The 22,221-nt window shown below is 45.7% G+C and overlaps 1 protein-coding gene across 1 annotated transcript in view; it reads left to right on the top strand.

The window, feature by feature from the left end:
* LOC139377128 (unconventional myosin-XVB-like) overlaps nucleotides 1-22,221 on the top strand; it is a 31,454-nt gene that overhangs the window by 2,842 nt on the left and 6,391 nt on the right. Inside the window, exons 3-42 of the mRNA XM_071120150.1 lie at nucleotides 383-447; nucleotides 972-1,035; nucleotides 1,194-1,303; nucleotides 1,503-1,577; nucleotides 1,700-1,897; nucleotides 2,017-2,080; nucleotides 2,179-2,292; nucleotides 2,448-2,609; nucleotides 2,815-2,928; nucleotides 4,364-4,422; nucleotides 4,544-4,667; nucleotides 4,870-4,965; nucleotides 5,110-5,367; nucleotides 5,472-5,549; nucleotides 5,641-5,789; nucleotides 5,890-5,935; nucleotides 6,030-6,154; nucleotides 6,365-6,479; nucleotides 8,570-8,745; nucleotides 8,874-8,964; nucleotides 16,040-16,111; nucleotides 16,249-16,306; nucleotides 16,526-16,746; nucleotides 16,823-17,058; nucleotides 17,241-17,410; nucleotides 17,582-17,828; nucleotides 18,016-18,196; nucleotides 18,508-18,571; nucleotides 18,676-18,708; nucleotides 18,870-19,051; nucleotides 19,512-19,556; nucleotides 19,626-19,781; nucleotides 20,021-20,099; nucleotides 20,213-20,471; nucleotides 20,597-20,684; nucleotides 20,871-21,141; nucleotides 21,313-21,416; nucleotides 21,525-21,584; nucleotides 21,668-21,743; nucleotides 21,838-21,956. Coding sequence (XP_070976251.1) covers nucleotides 383-447; nucleotides 972-1,035; nucleotides 1,194-1,303; nucleotides 1,503-1,577; nucleotides 1,700-1,897; nucleotides 2,017-2,080; nucleotides 2,179-2,292; nucleotides 2,448-2,609; nucleotides 2,815-2,928; nucleotides 4,364-4,422; nucleotides 4,544-4,667; nucleotides 4,870-4,965; nucleotides 5,110-5,367; nucleotides 5,472-5,549; nucleotides 5,641-5,789; nucleotides 5,890-5,935; nucleotides 6,030-6,154; nucleotides 6,365-6,479; nucleotides 8,570-8,745; nucleotides 8,874-8,964; nucleotides 16,040-16,111; nucleotides 16,249-16,306; nucleotides 16,526-16,746; nucleotides 16,823-17,058; nucleotides 17,241-17,410; nucleotides 17,582-17,828; nucleotides 18,016-18,196; nucleotides 18,508-18,571; nucleotides 18,676-18,708; nucleotides 18,870-19,051; nucleotides 19,512-19,556; nucleotides 19,626-19,781; nucleotides 20,021-20,099; nucleotides 20,213-20,471; nucleotides 20,597-20,684; nucleotides 20,871-21,141; nucleotides 21,313-21,416; nucleotides 21,525-21,584; nucleotides 21,668-21,743; nucleotides 21,838-21,956 — 5,004 coding nt within the window. The remainder of the gene's footprint in view (nucleotides 1-382; nucleotides 448-971; nucleotides 1,036-1,193; nucleotides 1,304-1,502; nucleotides 1,578-1,699; nucleotides 1,898-2,016; nucleotides 2,081-2,178; nucleotides 2,293-2,447; nucleotides 2,610-2,814; nucleotides 2,929-4,363; nucleotides 4,423-4,543; nucleotides 4,668-4,869; nucleotides 4,966-5,109; nucleotides 5,368-5,471; nucleotides 5,550-5,640; nucleotides 5,790-5,889; nucleotides 5,936-6,029; nucleotides 6,155-6,364; nucleotides 6,480-8,569; nucleotides 8,746-8,873; nucleotides 8,965-16,039; nucleotides 16,112-16,248; nucleotides 16,307-16,525; nucleotides 16,747-16,822; nucleotides 17,059-17,240; nucleotides 17,411-17,581; nucleotides 17,829-18,015; nucleotides 18,197-18,507; nucleotides 18,572-18,675; nucleotides 18,709-18,869; nucleotides 19,052-19,511; nucleotides 19,557-19,625; nucleotides 19,782-20,020; nucleotides 20,100-20,212; nucleotides 20,472-20,596; nucleotides 20,685-20,870; nucleotides 21,142-21,312; nucleotides 21,417-21,524; nucleotides 21,585-21,667; nucleotides 21,744-21,837; nucleotides 21,957-22,221) is intronic.

Below are 22,221 nucleotides of genomic sequence, written 5' to 3'. Positions count from 1 at the left end.
TCACCGCTGTCAGTCTGTGTGTGTATTGACTAAAGCCTGTAAAGCAGACCTCTACTAGTTTATTTATTTTCTAGTCAGTACCAATACAATAGAGCATGGCACAAGCATACAGTGTATCAACTATCACAGTGACTCAGCCTTTTTCCCATGAATACAGATGTATTGGTTACCTGGGGTAGAGGGGCTCTGGGCGGGGTTATGGCACTGAGGGATATGGTTAGAGTACAATGAAAAGTGAAGGAGAAAAAAAACAGGTACTGCTTGACAAGAAATATAGCTACGGAAAGAAGGCACAGTAAGTGGGTCAGGAGAAGGATCCATTGTACATGGTTCTGGAGGGCGACGTGTGACTGACACGTGCCTGCTCTGGGTTCACCTTCAGGTCGCGATGCCAGGGTCTGACCAGGCTGTGGAGGTGGACGAGGTGGAGGATCTATCCCAGCTTGAGTGAGTGAGAGAGAGAGAGGGCGTGCACACAGTCAGGGTGTGGGAGTAACTGATGACATGTAATCTGATTTGCATTTGATTTTTTGAACTGTGGACTTTACCTGCAAAAAATATTGTAATCAGACTAGATACTTTTGAAAAACTAGGTGAGTACTCCTAGGATAACTTCTAATTCAGAGAGGATGTTTGCGGGACAAAAGAAAATATATTAGGGCACCTTTCTGTTTTCTTAGAGACATTCAATTCAGCATTGAAAGGTGCAAGTTTAAGTTTGTTCCACCTGAGCGAATCTGACAACCAGTCAGAGACACACCAAATGTGTTTAATGGATCCTTTGTCTTCTTCTAATGCTTCTTAAGGGAAAAGTAATCCAAAAGAAAATAATCACGTTACCGATTTGGGGGTAATCAAAAAATGACGTTACTGATTACAGTTATGGACAGGCAACTTGTAACTGTGACGGATTACATTTAGAAGGTAACCTACACACACACCTCTCTCTGTTAACTGGTGTATGTCTCCAGGGAGGTGTGTGAGAGCTCTGTGCTGCTGAATCTGAAGAAGAGGTTTCACCGGGACTCCATCTACGTATGTAACCTTACAACTGAACATGAGGAAAAACTCAGACCGATCTCTCTCTCTCTCTCCATATCAACATGTGTATCTCAGCTCTACCTCTCAGCCATATCAGATAACCAGATAACCAGATAACCAGATAACCACCATCTTTCCCCTGTGTGTCCCAGACGTACATAGGTAACATGCTGCTGTCACTTAACCCCTTCAAGCCCCTTGACCTCTACACAGAGGACCTCCGACAGCAGTACCAGGGCAAGGAGCAGAAACGCAACCCTCCGTGAGTAACAGCAGAGTAACCCAGGAGTAAATCGAGAGTGAACCCTAGAATGAACCAAACCCACTGTAATGCCAGAATAACACAATTATAACTATGCTGCCAATCGGAGTGACAGCAGAGTAACATGCACAGAGTAACACCAAGGGAAATCCGCCTGTTGCTAATGTAAGTCTGTGGGTCTGTGTCTTTACTTGTGCAGCCATGTCTATGCTGTCGCCGATGCAGCCTTCAGCCAATCTCAGAGCTCACCACAAGAGCAGTGCATCGTCATAAGGTATGTCAGAGGCACCAGTCTCTTTCTTTCTCTCTTTCCTATTCTCCTTCTCTCTTTGGAGGCCTGTATTGACCTATCATCTTGTCTCCAGCTATTTTGAAGTGCATTCTCTCTTTCTACAGTGGTCAGAGTGGATCAGGTAAGACTGAGGCCACCAAGCTTATAGTCCACTACCTCAGCTCCATGTACCAAGGCAGGAACAACAACCTCAGACAGCCCATGGAGGTGCTGCCGATTCTAGAGAGTTTTGGTAATGCCAAGACCATCCTCAACAACAACTCTAGTCGCTTTGGCAAATATCTTCACGTCCACGTTCTCCAGTATGTCCTCCTCTAGGAGCCTCATCTCTTTCACTCTGTACAGAAACAAAGTTGTGTTCAATTGGCACGGAACCGGAGGGGGTGAAAAATGTATTTCAATCTTTTTAAATGGTCGACAGGGGTGTGGTGGTGGGGACTTCGCTGTCAAAGTACCTTCTTGAGAAGTCACGCGTTGTCTTCCAGGTGAGGTCTTCGTGTGAGACAACTGGGTGCATATTCCTCATAGCCTCAGTCTGACACGTTACTCATGGGTTACCAAACTTGTACTGTCTCTGCGTCAGGCCAATGAGGAGAGGAACTACCATGTGTTCTATGAGCTGCTGGCGGGGATGAACGACTGGGACAAACAGGAGCTCTATCTGCAGGGAGCAGAGACATACTACTACCTCAACCAAGTAAGCCCCAATTAGTAGAATCAGTAGGATAAAATGAATAGAATCCGTTAGTAGAATTTAAAAAAACCTGCACATCCCAGGTGTTCCCTGGACCAGGATTGAAGGAACAATCAGTCGAGCTGAATAGATGACTTCGGCCTCCCTCTCTCTGTCAGGGCGGGTCCTGTGAGCTGAAGGGGAAGCTGGACAAACAGGACTTCCTGTTGTTGGCCCAGTGCTTTGAGACGATTGGTCTACACGCCGACCAGATCTCCACAGTCTGGGCCATCCTCTCCTCCATACTACAGCTGGGGAATATCTGCTTCAGTTCCTACGAGGTGTGTGTGAGAGAGTAGGGTAAGGGAGGGTGAGTGTATGGTGGGTGTATTCTTAGGTGAGAGTCTGTGCTCAAAGAGGATGTGAGTTATTCAGAGTAGTATGCATGTTTGGATGTTTTTCATTCATTTGTATGTCTCATACACAGTGTATGTGAGAAACAGACAGTAGAGAAATATCTAATACTGTACGCTTGTGTGTATCTAGAGTGAGTCGTTTGAGGTGGCCCGTATCTTCAGTGAGGCAGAGGCCAGGAGAGTAGGTTCTCTCTTGCAGGTGTCTTCAGAGGCCCTACAGACTGTCATCACACACAAAGTCACGGTCAGAACAAACCCTTCACCATGCCTTCACCCTTCATTCTCTCTTGAACTATTCATACATTAGCTGATCTACAGTGCCTTCAGAAAGTATTCGTACCCTTTGACTCATTACACATTTAATTAGTCTGAATTCAAAATGGATTTAATGGGTTTTCTTCTCACCTGTCTACACACAATACCCCACAAGGACAAAGTGAAAACATTTCCATTTATTGTAAAAGGAAATATAGAAATACAGTATCTAATTTCCAGAAGTATTCACACCCCCGAGACAATGATTTGTAGAAGCACCTTTGGCAGTGATTACAGCTCTGAGTCTTTCTGGGTCAGTCTCTGAGCTTTCCACACCTGGATTGCGCAACATTTGCCCATTATGTTCTACATTTTTTTCAAGCTCTGTCAAATTGGTTGTTCATCATTGCTTGACAACAATTTTTAGGTCGTCCCGTAGATTTTCAAGTAGATTCAAGTCAAAATTGTAACTTGGCCACTCGTAAGCAACTCCAGTGTAGATTTGGCCTTGTGTTTTAGGTTATTGTCCTGCTGAAAGGTGATTTAATCTCCCAGTGTCTGGTGAAAAGTAGACTTAACCAGGTTTTCCTCTAGGATTTTGTGCTTAGCTCCATTCAGTAAAAACAAATTAGCCTTGAAAAACGCCCCAGTCCTTAACGATTACAAGCATACCCATAACATGATGCAGCCACCACTATGCTTGAAAATATGGAGGCTGGTACTCAGTAAAGTGTTGTATTGGATTTGCCCCAAACAAAACTCTTTGTATACAGGACAAAAAGGTGAATTGCATTGCAGTGTTACTTTAGTGCCTTGTTGCAAACATGAATCATGTTTTGGAAGATTTTTATTCTGTACTGGCTTCCCTTTCTTTCTGTCAATTAGGTTAGTATTGTGGAATGTCGTTGAGCCAACCTCAGTTTTCTCCTATCACAGCCATTAAACTCTGTGACTGTTTTAAAGTCACCATTTGTTTTAATTTTGACCTCCTTGGTCTTTGTAGTTGAATCTGTGTCTGAAATTCACTGATCGCTTGAGGGACCTTACAGATTATTATGTGTGGGACACAGGGGTAGTCATTCAAAAATCACGCTAAAAACTTTATTGCACACAGAGCAATGTATTATGTTCATTGTTAAGCAAATGTTTACTCCGGAACTTATTTATGCATGCCATAACTAAGGGGTTGAATACTTATTGACTCGAGACATTTCAGCTTTTCATTTTGAATTGATTTGTAAAAAAAAAAAAATGGGAAAAACATAATTCCACTTTGACATTATGGGGTATTGTGTGTAGGCCAGTGGGAAAAACCCCCATCTCAATTGAATCCAATTTAAATTCAGGCTGTAACACAACAAAATGTGGAAAAGGTCAAGGGGCGCACATTTATTTCTGAAGGCACTGTTCCTGTCCCTCCTCAGGAGACAACCTATGACAGGATCTACTGCCCCCTGTCTGTGGAAAGTGCCATAGAATCCAGGTACTGACCAAGCCATGCACTGCCGTGTGAGTGAGCTCCTCCACCTTATATTTGGAGTTAATCAATACTATCTAGAGCAGCATAGAAAAATAATGATCTATTATCTATCCCTTTCTCCTAGAGATGCCATAGCCAAGGCCCTGTACTCTGTGTTGTTCGATTGGCTGTTGGAGCAGATCAATGATTGGCTGAGCCCTACAGAAATGGACAGCACCGTGGGGATAGTGGACATCTACGGCTTCGAGGTGAGGGGCAATGAGGACCACAGTAAATGTTTTATGGAGAATGTGCAATTTAATCGAATTATAATATGCTAGATTGTGAGCTAGATTAGGGTTGGAGCGAAAACCTACAGGACTGCAGCTATCCAGAAACAGGGTTGGGCCGCCCTGTTCTATTGCATATTACATGCATTTATTAAACATATATTTTACCTGTGTGTTGTAGGACCTGGGAGTGAACAGCTTTGAACAGCTGTGTATTAACTTTGCCAACGAGCAGCTGCAACACTTTGTCAACAAGGCCGTGGTGACCCAGGAACAGGTCAGTGGGCCCGGGGTCAGAGTTCACAAGTCAAACAATCAGTAAAGTAATTGTGCGTCTCTAATAGTTAATGGGGTTGACATTCATGAATACTGATTAAAAAACGGTGGCGCTTGTGCGTGCATTCGTGTGTGTGTTCTCCAGGAAGAGTACAGTACAGAGCAGATCCAGTGGTACCCCGTCCCACTGCAGGACTTCCACTCCTGTCTGGACCTCATCTCCTCCAGACCACATGGTATCCTCCGTATATTGGATGACCAGACCTGCCTACCCCAGGCCACCGACCACACCTTCCTCCAAAAGTGCCACTATCACCATGGGAACAGCCCACACTACACTAAGCCCAAGATCCCTCTGCCTGTCTTCACTGTGTATCACTACGCCGGAGCTGTCACGTACCAGGTGGTTCTAGCTTCTTAAGTGTTTAGGAACCACTGAGTTAGGACATGTTGATATGGATGGACAGAGTGATTTTTTTCTCTCTTTATGTTCCTCTCTCTCCGTAGGTCCATAACTTTCTGAATAAGAACCATGATCAGTTCCGTACCGAGGTGGTTGAGCTGTTTGCTAGGAGTAGACTGAAGGTGAACTTGTCATTCCTGTAGGCTTAAGGGGAATCAATCCATCACTCACTCAATTACCCATTCAATCAATCAATCGATCTCTGTATCTCAGATGGTGTCAGGGCTGTTCCGTAAGGTGCAGGATAATTACCTGCAGCAGAGAGAGTTGGGCTGGAGGGGTAAAGGTCACAGGCAACAGCCCTCCACGGTGGCAGCACACTTCCAACAGTCCCTGACTGAGCTCACCACACGACTAGAGAGGTCAGGGTTTTTTACAAAAAGGCAAAATATATTTTCATTTTGTTTGCTGAGAGAAGCAAGGCAGTGGTGGATGACCTGTGTTTTTTTCCCTTCCATCCAGATGTAAAACCACCTTTATTCGATGTTTCAAGCCAAATTATGTCAAGGTGGGTATGCAACATTAAATGTAGCCAACTGCACCCTTTCTAGGCCAAAAGTTACAAACCTATATGATCTCATATCCTGTCCGTCTGCCCTCAGCTTCCCGGTATCTTTGATGTGGACTATGTGTCAACCCAGCTGAGGCATGCTGGGATACTTGAGACCATCACCATCAGGAAGGAGGGATTCCCCATCCGCATCCCCTTCTCCTTCTTTATGGAGAGGTACTGGCCAAACCAACCAACGCAAACTAATAATCATTCACACGGTTTAACCACCATCCACACACATACAGTACCAACCGTACAGTATACCAGAATCTCACTGGGAGAAAGTCAAACTCGGAGCCAACCACCACTTGCTGCTTCATAGATCTCGGTGAGCTTCTCCTCAAATGATTATTATCCCTCCTGTCCCATCTCCCTCTTACCCAGGTATGGAATCCTCCTGGTGGAGCGACCAGCCACCATGTCTGATAAGGAGCAGACCGTGGCGTTGCTGAACTTTGTAGGGGCTGATGAGGGGCAGTACCAGCTAGGACTCACTAAGGTACCTAAGAAGCCACTGTAACGCTGTACAGTTGTTTCATAGAAGAAAAATAAGCTCTATCCAAGCAAGCCAAGTCTAGTATCTTAGACCAGGGTCTAAAGAGTGAACTTGATCGTGTGTGTGCGTGTGTGTGTGTGTGTGTGTGTGTGTGTGTGTGTGTGTGTGTGTGTGTGTGTGTGTGTGTGTCTAGCAAAGATTCAACATCTGCTTGCAAATGTGCATATCTCACAGGTTCTGAACGAAATTAATAACACAAGTGTTCAAGTGGTGAGAATGTGGATATGCTTAAACACACACGTGAAGTTATGGGGCGGCAGGGTAGCCTAGTGGTTAGAGTGTTGGGCTAGTAACCGAAATGATGCAGGTTCGAATCCCCGAGCTGCCAAGGTACAAATCTGTCGTTCTGCCCCTGAACAAGGCCGTCATTGAAAATAAGAATTTGTTCTTAACTGACTTGCCTAGTTAAATAAAGATCAAATAAAATATCAAAAATCTTCCTGAGCCAAAGAGAGGGGGGTTTGGGTGTCCCGGATTTTGAGTGGATTTACACTGCTACCAGACTGACTCGCCTGTTGAACATGCTCAACACTGACGACTCCACAGCTGGGGAATTAGCCAGAGCTTCCCTCCTTCTACACCTACGGAGGAGGAAGGTCCAACTGGCCACGGACACTGAGGACAACTTAATTTTCCATTGGAGGAAGGCCATTGGAAAATTGGATACTTGTGCTGTGGGCTTTGGAGTCTGGTCAGACTGGCCGGACCTCAACGACCTGTGTAACAGGACTGGAGCGGAGCGGTCTGATATGCAAACGGAGCCAGTGACTGCCTCTGATGTAGTTGTGGCAGACCCCTGTGTTGTTGTGTAAGATCCCTGTGTTGTTGTGTAGGACCCCTGTGTTGTTGTGTAGGACCCCTGTGTTGTTGCGGAAGCTTCTGTTCCCCTGATGGAACATCTCATCCTACATCGAGGACAACACTCCTTGGTTTCAGATGGAGGCAGCTACGACAGCACTGGACCGGCCTGCGTCCCCAATCTGGACTGTGCTGCAGCACTGGACCGGCCTGCGTCCCCAATCTGGACTGTGCTACAGCACTGGACCGGCCTGCGTCCCCAATCTGGACTGTGCTACAGCACTGGACCGGCCTGCGTCCCCAATCTGGACTGTGCTGACCACTCGGTCTCCCGTTCCATGTAGCACAATACTTTTACTGATAAAGCTGCACGTTCTACCAACAAAATATAATCTAGCGCTCTGGTACTCTATGGTATTCTACATACATAAAATTCACCAAAGCTCTGATGAAGGCCATGAGACCGATACGTAAGCTTATTAAAGATCAGTGATACTATCGAGAGCACTGTGTGGTTTCCTCTTTCATTCATCTTGTTCAACTGTTGCCATGCAAAGTTTGCTCAGATGTGCGAGTGCCTTTTGAATCAAATGTAATGAAGTCTGTTGCCAATGTTGTGAATGGTTGCTGTTCTTTGATAGTCGTGACCGATTTCTCGACCTGATAGCCAGCGTGGTGTGACAGGTTGTCTCACCAATAGCACACATCCATAAACATTGTTGACCCTGCTGGTCATCTATGAACGTTTGAACATCTTGGCCATGTTCTGTTATAATCTCCATTAAGTACATTTGATAGATTGATTGATTGTGTAAGAGGAACCTGGTTTAATGCTGATGTGTTCTCCTGTGTGCCAAATACGGCAGATGTTGTTGTGAGGGGAGGCGCTCATTTTGGAAGTTGGCTGCTCATTTGACGACTACATGGAGCAGGCCTTTGCTGACAAGCTTCTTAATTACCAGCCCCTCGTGGCACGCTCGGACAGCCTCGGGTGGAGGTGCAAGCTGGCAGTCTCGGCCACGTACAGAGGCTTGCAGTGCGTGGCATCCAGATTGTGGGCCTGCCAAAAACTAGGGTAGATACTGCTCTGTTTAAGCTGTCGTGGCAGCCTAGCTGTTTGGAGAAGGAGGTGCTTTCTGTACACTTGAGTGCCGTTTGAAAAGTTTGGATCCTTTTTGAATGTAAATTGGATTGGTGGATTCAGATAAAGTATTTCATGTGTGGCGTGCCTGCAGGTGTTTCTGAAGGAGGTGCTGTACCAGCGTGTGGAGGACAAGTGGAACAGCACTCAGACCTGGGCTGCGGTTACCATCCAGAGGAACATCAGAGGGTTCATCTGCAGGCGCAACTTTAGGTTCTTCAAGCAGAAGGCCATTGTCATCCAGAGCCACATACGAGGACATCAGGCCAGGTATGGAGAGATGAGAGAGAGATGTGTAACAAGGGAGGAGACAGAAGAAAAACGAAAAGTCTTGAGATTGAGATTGCAGTTAGTGTGTCCACCTGAAAGTGACTGACTGGCTCCCCGTCTGTGTACAGGCAGTATTACAAGCGTCTGAGACTGTCCTTCACTCAGTTCTGGGCTGCAATGATGATCACCAGGAACACAATCAAGAGACGACAGTGGAGGGTAAGATACATGTGCACGCACACACACGCACGCACGCCACACACACAGAGAAAATAATCAGCCTATCTATAACTGAGTCAATTAACATGTTACTTGGCAATCATATTATATTTACAGCCTTTATAGATAGTGCTATAAATTCCTGCCTCAGTCCATTTTGTTGCACAACACCAATGGTAAAGGAACCCTATCACAGGTGTAAAGGAGGAATGTTTTTCCCCTTTCCCCCTATCCCGCCCTGAAGTCGTTTCCCCCTTCCCTCTCTCCCGCCCTGAAGTCGTTTCCCCCTTCCCTCTCTCCGCCCTGAAGTCGTTTCCCCCTTCCCTCTCTCCCGCCCTGAAGTCGTTTCCCCCTTCCCTCTCTCCCGCCCTGAAGTCGTTTCCCCCTTCCCTCTCTCCCACCCTGAAGTCATTACCTTCCATGTTTTGCCTGAATCCTCATTGAATGCATCTTGATACTGTTGTTGTACCATAATATAAAACCTTACATAGTCTACTACTGTAGTTTAATCCTATGGCCTTGGACCAGCGTGGGAGCCTGGCTGTTTTTACGTTTAACTGTGCTATATTGTTGCCTTGGTAAAGTTTTGCAAACAGTACGACTGTTGCTTTGGTACTATCTGTTGGTGTTTGTTACTCATGTTTATATTCCATGGTTAAATAAATAGCCCTGGTTCCTTTTCGGATTCAGTAGACTTTGGACTCTGAGGAGTTGACTGTGTGATAACTTTAGTTTTGGAATAAGTTCAAGTATTTCTCATTGTGTTGACATAGTAACTGTTTGGAAATCCATATCTTTGTGTTTGGGGAGGGAGGCATCCATAGTTCCGATCCGTAGGTTACGATACAGTCACTTCCTGTGAGGAGAGACCCTTATAAATTCTACAAGGAGTGTTCTAGTTTCCACGGCTACTAAACTAGGATGTTAAGAAGTTGGGACTGATTTTATATCTACTTGTTAATAAATGTATGGGTGTGGATCACTTCTGTTTTAAAAGAATATTACTTGACTAAGTTGTCCACTCAGTAACTTACCTGGCAAAAACGGGTGACTTTACCCATGTAGTTACAGGAATTGTGTACTTTTGATCCTAGAACTGATCTTTGGGATGAAAGTGAATTGAAGTGAATGTGTCACCAGGTAGCCTGCTGTGCCCTCAATGCGTCACTGCCAGGTAATGGGATGGAAGTAGGGTGTGGTCACCCATGTAAATATTTCAGCCCTCTCCTCCTCCTCCAATTGACCTACACTTACCACGCCCGTTCTCTCTCTGTTTCCTGTTACACACAGACACACACACACCTCTAGCCACATACTCCTATTGTTTTCGGACTTCAACCCCTATTACTGCAATAATAGGCTGTAGCATCTCTCCTTCTGCCTGTCGGTCTGTCTCACTCTGGAGTAACTCTTACTCCTCAGGATTGTTGACAGGTAGGCTCTACTATTTATAATTCATTATCATGTCGTTTTTTTAATACTTTGATATTAGTTTTCTTCAGCTCAAGGCTTTATTTATTATTTTGTCGAATGAAGACTGAATGAGAAGGGGGGATTTGTTAGGGAAAAGGAGAGAGAGGGTGAAGGCGAGATGGAAGGGTATACTGTTGATAATAGGTTTATAGGTTTTGCTATGTTACCATGGATGCTTTATTGGGAATTTCTATTCTTCCTCTCTTTATACACTACATACAAAAGTATGTGGACACCCCTTCAAATGAGTGAATTTAGCTATTTCAGCCACACCCGTTGCTGACAGTTGTAAAAAAAAAAAATTGAGCACACCGCCATGCAGTTTCCATAGACAAACATTGGCAGTAGCAAAGGCCTCTTTTATTATTTTTTTTGAAGAGCTCATTGACTTTCAATGTGGCACTGTCGTAGAATGCCACCTTTCCAACAAGTCAGTCACATTTCTGCCCTGCTAGAGCTGCCCCGGTCAACTATAAGTGCTGTTATTGTGAAGTGGAAACATCCAGGAGCAACAACAGCACAGCCGCGAAGTAGCAGCACGCCGAGTGCTGAAGCGTGTAGCGCGTAAAAATGGTCTGTCCTTGGTTGCAACACTCTCTACTGAGTTCCAAACTACCTCTAGAAGCAAGGTCAGTACAAGAACTGTTTGTCAGGAGCTTCATGAAATGGGTTTCCATGGCCGAGCAGCCGCACACAAGCCTAAGACACCATGCCCAGTGGTGTAAGTGGTGTAAAGCTCGCCACCATTGGAGCAGTGGAAATGCGTTCTCTGGAGTGATGAATCACGCTTCACCATCTGGCAGTCCGAAAGACGAATCTGGGTTTGGCGGATGCCAGGAGAACGCTACCTGCCCAAATGTATAGGGCCAACTGTGAAGTTTGGTGGAGGAGGAATAATGGGCTGGGGCTGTTTTTCATGGTTTGGGCTAGGCCTCGTAGTTTCAGTGAAGGGAAATCTTAACTCTACAGCATACAATGACATACTAGACAATTATGTGCTTCCAACTTGTGGCAACAGTTTGGGGAAGGCCCCCATGTTTCAGCGTGACAATGCCCCCGTGCATAAAGCGAGGTCCATACAGAAATGGTTTGTCGAGATCGGTGTTGTAGAACATGACTAGCCTGCACAGAGCCCTGACCTCAACCCCGTCAAACATCTTTGGGGTGAATTGGAATGCAGACTGTGAGCCAGGCCTAATCACCCAACATCAGTGCCCAACCTCACTAATGCTCTTGTGGCTGAATGGAAGAAAGTCCCCACAGTAACATCTAGCTGAAAGCCTTCCCAGAAGAGTGGAAGCTGTTATAGAAGCGAAGAGGGGACCAACTCCTCTGGGGTGGCAGCGTAGCCTAGTGGCTGGAGCGTTGGACTAGTAACCGAAAGGTTGCAAGTTCAAATCCCCGAGCTGACCAGTACATATCTGCCGTTCTGCCCCTGAACAAGGCAGTTAACCCACTGTTCCTAGGCCGTCATTGAAAATAAGAATTTGTTCTTAACTGACTTGCCTATTTAAATAAAGGTTAAAAAAAACCTTTTGGAATGAGATGTTCGACAAGCATACTTACTGCCTTGGTTTAAATTTTAATCCAAATTCTTCTTTTAGTTTCCTTATTATGTGCTGTTCATTGAATTTCTTTCATTGGGTGTTATTGTCTTATGGAAATTGGACTACGGACGCTCTTGCCAGGTGAGAGATAGAGAGGCTATTTGTCTGCACTTATCACCCGTTACTTAATACCTGTATATTGTTTAATAAGTCATGTTTAGCTTCATCAATGTCATTGTCTGCATCATTTCCAATCCCCATATATGCCTTTTGTAAATATATACAGAACCAGTCAAAAGTTTGGACACAACTACTCCAGGGTTCTTATTTATTTTTACTATTTTCTACGTTGTAGAATAATAGTAAAGACATCAAAACTATGAAATAACATATGGAATCATGTAGTAACTAAGAAAGGGTTCAACAAATCGAAATATATTATATATTTGAGATTCTTCAAAGTAGCCAACCTTTGACTTGATGACAGCTTTGCACACTCTTGGCATTCTCTCAACCTGCTTCATGAGGTAGTCACCTGGAATGCATTTAGTTTAAAAGGTGTGCCTTGTTGAATTGTGGAATTCCTTTCCTTAATGTTTTTGAGCCAATCAGTTCTGTTATGACAAGGTAGGGGTGGTATAGAGAAGACAGCCCTATTTGGTAAAAGACCAAGTCCATATTATGGCAAGAACAGCTCAAATAAGCAAAGAGAAACAACAGTCCATTACTTTAAGACATGAAGGTCAGTCAATGCTCAGCATATGTGGGAACTCCTTCAAAACAGTTGGAAAAGCATTCCAGGTGAAGCTGGATGAGAGAATGCCAAGAGTGTGCAAAGCTGTAATCAAGGCTTTTTGTCCTGTTTAACAGTTTTTTGGTTACTACATGATTCCATATGTGTTATTTCATAGTTTTGATGTCTTCACTATTATTCAACAATGTAGAAATGAGTGAAGATAAAGAAAAACCCTTGAATGAGTAGGTGTGTCCAAACTTGACTGGTACTGTACATTTATTTTACAATAGTTATATATTTTAGTTTTTTAGTCCCATCTTTCAGCTACCCTCAACCCCTCCCATCTATCTCTGAAGACCATACGTTTTTATTTCCATTTACCATATATTCTTAACTGAGCTGTTTCAGAGAAGTTCAGAACCTATAGTATATACATTTTACGGACCCAGTATATTTTACATGCGTTATCTTGTTGTTTTTAGTCCCTTCCTTCAGCTTCACACAACCCCTCCCGTCTCTTAACACCATCCAGTTTTGGATTTCTATTTGCCATATATTTTTCAACTGTGCTGTGATGTTTCACCAAACGTTCTGAACCTTTCTATTCTCATAGTTTCTCCAGATTGTAAATTAAAGATAAATATTTCTGCTAAAAGTATTATTATATTATTGATTGATGATGACTTTTCAAATCACCCAGCAGTGCTATTTGCAGAGTTGGCTCCAGGTAAATGTTGCAATTCCTCAGCCATTTCTGAAAACGTTTACGTTTTGAATCCGGTGTTAGTTTATGAGCTGATACACAAAACATGTGCCATTTGAACTTTGTCTTTTCATCCATTCGACAAAGTTCAAATGGCACATGGTTTATGAGCTGATACAGAAAACAACACCGGATTCAAAACTTAAACGTTTTCAGAAATCGCTGAAGAATTGCAACATTTACCTGGTGGATTGCAGCAAAGTAATCAAGGATTAAGATACAGCTATTGTAGTACACTATCGCTTTAAATCAGTCATCAACACAGACATAGCTGACATGTTTCGTAATCTACCACCCAGCAATCACATTAGCAAATCTCTTAACCAGGCAATTACATTCTTTGTGGGTGTGTGCTGTCTAACCCACCCACACCCATCAATACACTTCAGATAATCTACAGTTGAAGTCGGAAGTTTACATACACTTAGGTTGGAGTCATTAAAACTCATTTTTTCAACCACTCCACAAATTTCTTGTTAACAAACTATAGTTTTGGCAAGTCGGTTAGTCGGTCATCTACTTTGTGCATGACACAAGTCATTTTTCCAACAATTGTTTAGAGATGGATTATTTCACTCATAATTCAGTGTACCACAATTCCAGTGGGTCAGAAGTTTACATACACTAAATTGACTGGGCCTTTAAACAGCTTGGAAAATTCCAGGAAATGTCATGGCTTTAGAAGCTTCTGATAGGCTAATTGACAGCATTTGAGTCTATTGGAGGTGTACCTGTGGATGTATTTCAAGGCCTACCTTCAAACTCAGTGCCTCTTTGCTTGACATCATGGGGGAATCAAAAGAAATCAGCCAAGACATCAGAAAAAAATTGTGGACCTACACAAGTCTGGTTCATCCTTGGGAGCAATTTCCAAACTCCTGAAGTTACCACGTTCATCTGTACAAACAATATTACGCAAGTATAAACACCATAGGACACACAGCCGTCATACAGCTCAGGAAGGACACGAGTTCTGTCTCCTAGAGATGAACGTACTTTGGTGTGAAAAGTGCAAATCAATCCCAGAACAACAGCAAAGGACCTTGTGAAGATACTGGAGGAAGCAGGTACAAAAGTATCTTTATCCACAGTAAAATGAGTCCTTAATCAACATAACCTGAAAGGCCGCTCAGCAAGGAAGAAGCCACTGCTTCAAAACTGCCATAAAAAAGCCAGACTACGGTTTGCAACTGCACATGGGAACAAAGATCGTACTTTTTGGAGAAATATCCTCTGGTCTAATAAAACAAAAATAGAACCGTTTGGTCATAATGAACATCATTATGTTTGGAGGAAAAAGGGGGAGGCTTGCAATCCGAAGAACACCATCCCAACCGTGAAGCATGGGGGTGGCAGCATCATGTTGTGGGGGTGCTTTGCTGCAGGAGGGACTGGTGCACTTCTCAAAATAGATGGCATAATGAGGAGGAAAATTACGTGGATATATTGAAGCAACATCTCTAGACATCAGTCAGGAAGTTAAAGCTTGGTTGTAAATGGGTCTTCCAAATGGACAATGACCTCAAGCATACTTCCAAAGTAGGACATAAAAGTCAAGGTATTGGAGTGGCCATCACTAAGCCCTGAACTCAATACTATAGAAATTTGTGAGCAGAAATGAAAAAGCGTGTGCCAGCAAGGAGGCCTACAAACCTGACTCAGTTACACCAGCTCTGTCAGGAGAAATAGGCCAAAATTCCTATTGAGGGAAGCTTGTGGAAGGCTGCCTGAAATGTTTGACCCAAGTTAAACAATTTAAAGGCAATGCTACCAAATACTAATTGAGTGTCTGTAAACTTCTGAATAAAAGCTGAAATAAATCAGTCTCTGCTATTATTCTGACATTTCACATTCTTAAAATAAAGTGGTGATCCTAACTGGCCTAAGACAGGGATTTCTTTTCTAGGATTTAATGTCAGGAATTGTGAAAAAATGAGTATAAATGTATTTGGCTAAGGTGTATGTAAACCTCCGACTTCAACTGTACAAACATACATTCATATTGCAAGAATACACTATAATACACTTACAGTGCAGTGACATGAGGAAGCACCTTTAGCTGTATGAAGCTCAGGCTGTAAACCATTAGATTACGGTGTGCATTCTGGACTCTGGTATCCGTGTGGCCTGTGTTATGGGCGGAGCGAAGGCAGCTGGGATATATAACAGGCTGTTTTTCTAAGAATAGGACTGGACTTTCTCTCTCTCGGTCTGTTAACCTGACAGACCTCGACATACCTGGCCTGGGCAGGTAGGACAACAACACCTGAGCACAGGTACAGGAGAAACAGTGGAAGGTTTATTCAATACTTGAGAAAGGCTGGATTTAATTGAATGGGATTAAATGAACTTCAGATTCCTGTTTGTGTAAAGGTTTAACAGGTCTGTGATCATGTGTAGTCTGTTTGTTTCTTGTGTTATTGAAAGGAGGGGTCCTCACTCCACGTCAGTGCACTGCATGTCCTGATTGTATGAAAACGAGTTCAGATGAGATGAGATGTAGATAGCTCAGGGCTGAACTCAGTCGAACCGGTGTGTGTGTGTGTTTGCTCTCAGGAACAAGAGAGGAACGAGAGGAGCACGGTGAAACCCACCACTGAGACTGAAGATCACACCTCCACAGGAATGGTAAGAGGTCACTACACCTGTACGAAATCTATTCCAATTAAAAGGTATTAGTAGATATAGAAATCAAAGCCATATGTTTAAAAGGAGCCTCTGGTCCAATAACATATTCCTTCCTGATAATTCCCTGCCTTTTCCAGGATGTGGGAATGTTGGAGATCCCAGCTGAGCTGTCGGCCAGACTACGCAGCGCAGCAGGTGAGTATGAGCAGCGCTGGGATTGGTGGAGATGGGTTGAGGTCATCTGGTATTGGCAACATCAACAAAAATGATGTCGATAATAATGCTCATATTTTGATGTGTAAACACAGCAGTGGCAGGTAAAGGGTGGGCTGTTGCTGGATTGGACCCAGGACTGCCATTGTTCTCTGGTGTCTTTTCTCTGTGTGTGACTGTAGTTATGTGTCCTTGCACCAGGGCGGCAGCATGGCTCTGGGGTAACAGAGGTGGCGCCTCCACAGGTGAAAGCAGGACACACCCTCACCCTGCCCCTCGATATAGACAGTTACCCCTTCTCACGATACGCCAACACTACGCTGAAGGATGGCTGGTGTCAGCCGCAGGGCTACTCCCTCCAGCGACCTCTGACCTATCTGGAGCCTGAAGACGCTTGCATAGCTCTGGAGATCTACAAACTGGTCAGTTCCACACACACACACACACACACACGCACACACAATATCTCATCTCTTTAACCCTTGTGTCTCTCTCCAGATCCTGCGCTTTGCAGGGGACAGTGATCTGAGTGGCTGGCAGGAGCAGCTGTTGGGAAACTACATCGTGGAGCAGGGCCTTACCAGACCCCCCCTGAGGGATGAGATCCTAGCCCAGATAGCTTACACCACCTGGGGCAGGGAGTCAGAGGAGGGGTCCCTACGGGGCTGGTTGTTACTAGCCTGCTGCCTCAGTGCCTTCACCCCTTCCCCAGCCCTTGACAAATCCTTGCTCAAGTACGTAGCTTAGTGGGCAAAATCAGTTTTAAAGATGTATTTTTTTGTCATTATTGAAAAAGTTTTTAGTTTTAGCTACCATAAAAATATGTCCTCTCTTTGTTGACCATATGTGGTTAGTTGGTTTTGTCTGACATGTGCAGGTATGTAAGTCTGTGTTTCTCTGTCTCACTTGTGGACAGGTATGTGTCTGACAAGGGTCCAGGTGAATATCGTTCTCTGTGCCAGCACAAACTCCTCACCTCCCTCCACCTACCCTCCCCCACCTCCCGCCTCCACCCCCCCTCCCAGCTTGAGTGGACAGCCAATCAGAGGAGAGGAAAGATGGTTCTGGACGTACACACCTTCAACGGTGAGAGAAAGGGGTGTATAAGTCATCTCTGTGTCATGCTTGTCACGTTGCCTTTCTGATGTTGTGGTTCCATTTGCTCGGTGTTATCATGATATTTCACCTGGCCGGAGTGGTTGCTGTTTGCAGCACCAGGGATGTCCGTTTCATTCCCTCGCTTTCTCTCTCTTCCAGAGGAGAAGATTACAGCTGAGGTAGAGTCCTGGACCACAGGAGAGCAGCTGGCCTCGTGGCTGCTCCACTTCAGAGGGTTAGGTGAGGCTCCTCGGGGCTGGTCTGTGTCTCTGCTGGCTGATGAGGGCTGGTCTGACCTGCCTGGATGTGACTTTGTCATGGACCTGTTGGCTGGAGGAGAGACTGATACTACACTGGGGACCGCACACACACCCACTGACTACCTGTTCAACAACGAGGGAAACCGGTGAGGCCGGCGGGCACACACACACACAGAGATGCACGTACACATTGTACACACACACACACTGTACACACACACACTGTACACACTGTACACACTGTACACACTGTACACACACACACACACACACACACACACACACACACACACACAGGACCCCAACTTCACTCTCCCTCTCTCTCGCCATTAGGATGATAACAGATCTAGATGGGTTCATCCCTCCGGCCCCCTCCATGCAGGCCCCTGGTCTCCCCCAGCAGGAGGCCCACTGGGACGGCGGAGACTACCAGCCGTCAGAGGGTTCTCGTGGTCGTCAGATGGATGCTTATCTGGATGACCTCTTTGACCCAGTGCTGGACCAGGGACCAGGGGTCAGCACCATTCAATGTTATATCTAATAGGATGTGCTCTGTAACTGTGTATTTACCTGTGATTATCTGTTACTGGTTGGATTGTGTCTTCTGTTCCTTTGTCTTGGTTACAAGGCAAGGCTGGGGATTAGGTAACTACAGTTTTGTGGATCGTATTACTGTATGTGCCGTGTAGATTGCGTAACAAAACGTTCTGCTGTTGTGTGTGTGTGTGTGTTTGTGTGTGTGTGTGTGTGTGTGTGTGTGTGTGTGTGTGTGTGTGTGTGTGTGTGTGTGTGTGTGTGTGTGTGTGTGTGTGTGTGTGTGTTTAGGACAGGGAGCGTATGGCCATTTTGAACAGGAGGATGAGAGGAGGAGGAGGGATGTATGGAGCAGGTACTGTATCTCTTGCTTGCTCTGTCTCCCGCATCTCTCCGTTTCTCTCGTTATTGGGGCAATGGGTTTTCATTTTAATGTTAAATACAATACCTGTGTTGCAGGTGTCCCAATGACAATGCCAGGTTATTCTATGGGTGAGTGAGGGGAACAATATAATAACACAAACATTCTAATCATGCTTTTAAATATTTTTCCTCAACTATGGTCAAGTCATTTATTTTTCTCTATCGTGCACTATTTCCCCACTTTTCTTCCTACAATTCCAAAATGTCCCATATTTTTTTTGGTCTCCCAGGAATGCCGATGAACCCTGCCATGCAAGGCTACGGGGCTCAGATGATGCCAAGTATGATGCCACCGGCCCCCATGCCTATGATGCCAACCATGATGATGCCCCAGCCAGCTGCACCAGCCGTGGACTCCCAGCAGATGGCAGCACAGCAGCAGGCTTTCATCAACCAACAGGCCCTGCTCATGGTAAGGACTGGGAGACACTGGGGGGAAACTGGGAACCCACGTGCCAGGGAAAAGAAACCCACCGTAACCCTTTCCTTGTTCAACAGTTCTTATAATATTGCCGCTTCTGTTCTAACATGACCACCTAGTGACTGCCCATCCTCTCTCTCCATCCCTCTTTCTCTCTTTCTCTCTCTCTCTCTCTCTCTCTCTCTCTCTTCTCTCTCTCTTCTCTCTCTCTTCTCTCTCTTCTCTCTCTCTCTTTCTCTCTCTCTTTCCCTCTCTCTCTCTCTCTCTCTCTCTCTCTCTCTCTCTCTCTCTCTCTCTCTCTCTCTCTCTCTCTCTCTCTTCTCTCTCTTCTCTCTCTTCTCTCTCTTCTCTCTCTTTCTCTCTCTTCTCTCTCTTCTCTCTCTTTCTCTCTCTTCTCTCTCTTCTCTCTCTCTTCTCTCTCTCTCTCTCTCCTCTCACTCTCCCCTTCTAGGCCCAGCAGATGACAATGCAAGCCATGACCATGTCCCAGCAGCAGGCTCAGGAGCAGCAGCAGAGACAGCAGCAGCAAAGACAGCAGCAGCAGAGACAGGAGCAGCAGCAGCAGAGACAGGAGCAGAGACGCCAGGCTAACCGAACCGCCACACCCCCCCGCGCCCCATCACCCCCACCCCCACCCCCACTCCACACAAATCCCCCCACTCCACCACCGCTACGCACACCCAGCCAGATGAAAACACAGCCACAGCACCATATACCTGAGGTGTGAGGGAGGGAGGGGTGTGACAGTATTGTTTATTTGCTGCTCTGCTTGATTAGTGTCCTTTATGTACTTAGCCAAAAATGTGTCATTTAATTACAAAAGAAACCCATTAAACAACATTAACTTGCAAACAGACTCAAATGTGTATTTGTCACATGCTTCGTAAACAACAGGTGAAGACTAACAGTGAAACGCTAACTTACCTGTATCATGTTTTATGTGTACATCTGATTTTCCAGCCGGAGAGGGATGTGGACTTTGCCAGTCCAGACCAGCGTGAGTCTTTCAAGGTGAAGAGAGAGTTTTTCCAGAAGATTGGTGAGTAGAGCTGAATAAACCTTCCAGATACCTAATCAGCATCTGAGAAGCTGATGTTGAGAGTCTTGTCTTGTTTAAGACCCATCTGCCTGTGCTGTCATTCACTCTGTCAGGTTCTCAGCCCAAGCCAGCAGCCAAACCGTTAAAGCCTCGCCCAGCTCCCAGCAGCCCCCCCAAACAGACCCGGCCCCGTACCCCCTCTCCACCCCCAGCCCCCAGGACTTTGCAACCTCCCCCCTCTCCTCCTGCCAGAGACCCATACCCCCCCAGCCCCCCTGCCTCCCCGCCCCCGCCCACCACCAGCATCCGTGACATCATCAAACAATACCAGAACCGCCCCGCCAGTGACCCCAGACCCTTCGAGCCCGTCAGGTTAGTGGGACAGTGGATCCATCTAATTTCTCTCTATTGGGTCTTGTACCATCTATGTACCATATACCATCAACTTCCTCTATGTACCATATACCATCAACTTCCTCTGTCTTGCTCCTCTCCAGGGTTCCAGCCCGGTCGTTTGTGAAGAAGAATGATCCTAAAGAGGAGGCCTTGGCGATCCTCATGAATAAAGGCCCTGTAGAACAGCAGGTTAGAGTTTGGCTGGGGTTAACAAAGGGCCAGGAACGCAAACTAGAAATATTGATTTGGAGGACAGACTAGGAATATTGCACACAGAAGAACAGTCTTGGCAATCACTTACTGATGGGTTCATTCATAATTAAAGGCTCTAGTCCTACACTTCTCTCGCTTCCTCTCTCCTCTCATCCCCTCCAGAGAAAGTGGGCCCCTCCTCCCCCGATCCAGAGGGAGCCCCCCCGTCAGAGACAGCCTCACCCAGCGTGGCAATCCTCTCCTCCCTCCACCAGAGGGCCTCGCTCAATCTCCAACAGCATGAAGCAGAAACAGCGCTCCCTGGCCGACCTCTTTGGCACGCAGGGTCGTTCCAAGAACCTTCCGCCTGCTCCACCCAAGTCCACCCCTCCTTATCCCCCAGCCATCTTTGAAAGCTTGCCAGACCCTCCCGCCAAGGCTGCCCCCACACTCAGTAAGTCCAACTACCTGAAATGCAGGTGGAAAGATACAGTAAAGGTAGACATGTCTGTGTACACACTGCCTGTCCAGCCGTAGCCTCAGATACACGTTCATAACTCATATACTACAGTAATACCTCCACAGAGATGTAAAGTAACTCATGTTGTTTGTTTGTCCTCCATAGATCTGTCTGGGGAGGAGAGTGTTCGCTCCCAGCTCCACAGGTTCTCCGCCAGCGTCTACTTCTCCAACTCTGCCATGCCTGGCAAACTGTTCCTACGCAAGGAGGTGAGCTGGAGCGGCAGGCGAAGAGAACGTTGGAATCGTCTGTATTGTTCTACACGTGTTGTGTGTTTAGCATTATGAGTCAGTCCTTATAATTCCCTCTGTGTTCAGGTGTTTTACCCCAGAGAGGGGTTCAACCACCCCTACATCCTCAAACTCCTTTGTGAGCAGGTCAGTACTGGTTATTTCCCAGTGGCCATTTCTCTTCACTGGCTTACACATATCACACCGTCTATTACTCTAAATCCTTTCAGATCATGAGAGACACGTACTCTGACACCTGTGTGAGGATCACCAGAGAGGATCGGAGAAAAATGAAAGACCTACTAGGTGAGTTTATTTGTCTTTTTTTTTTTTACCAGGTGAGTCAGTTGGCGAGTCCAGGTTAAAAAATGAGTGTCCCCCCCCCCCCCCCCCTCCCCAGCCAGTTTCCACGTGGGCACCAGTATCAGCTCGCTTCAGGACGACACTATGAAGAAGAGGATAGTGATGGCTGCCAGGGACAACTGGGAAAACTACTTCACACGACTCTTCCCTGTCAAAGTGAGTTAGCTTTCTCTCTCTCTCTGTCTCTCTCTCTCTCTCTCTTTCTCTCTCTCTCTCTCTCTCTCTCTCTCTGTCTCTCTCTCTCTCTCTCTCTCTCTCTCTCTCTCTCTCTCTCTCTCTCTCTCTCTCTCTCTCTCTCTCTCTCTCTCTCTCTCTCTCTCTCTCTCTCTCTCTCTCTCTCTCTCTCTCTCTCTCTCTCTCTCTCTCTCTCTCTCGCTCTCTTTCTCTCTCTCTCTGACAGACAGAAAGGCTGACAGACAGA

Source organism: Oncorhynchus clarkii, chromosome 20, assembly GCF_045791955.1.
Source record: "Oncorhynchus clarkii lewisi isolate Uvic-CL-2024 chromosome 20, UVic_Ocla_1.0, whole genome shotgun sequence".
Classification (NCBI taxonomy): domain Eukaryota; kingdom Metazoa; phylum Chordata; class Actinopteri; order Salmoniformes; family Salmonidae; genus Oncorhynchus; species Oncorhynchus clarkii.
Note: the sequence above shows the minus strand (reverse complement) of the source record. Positions and strands in the feature narration are given on the sequence as shown.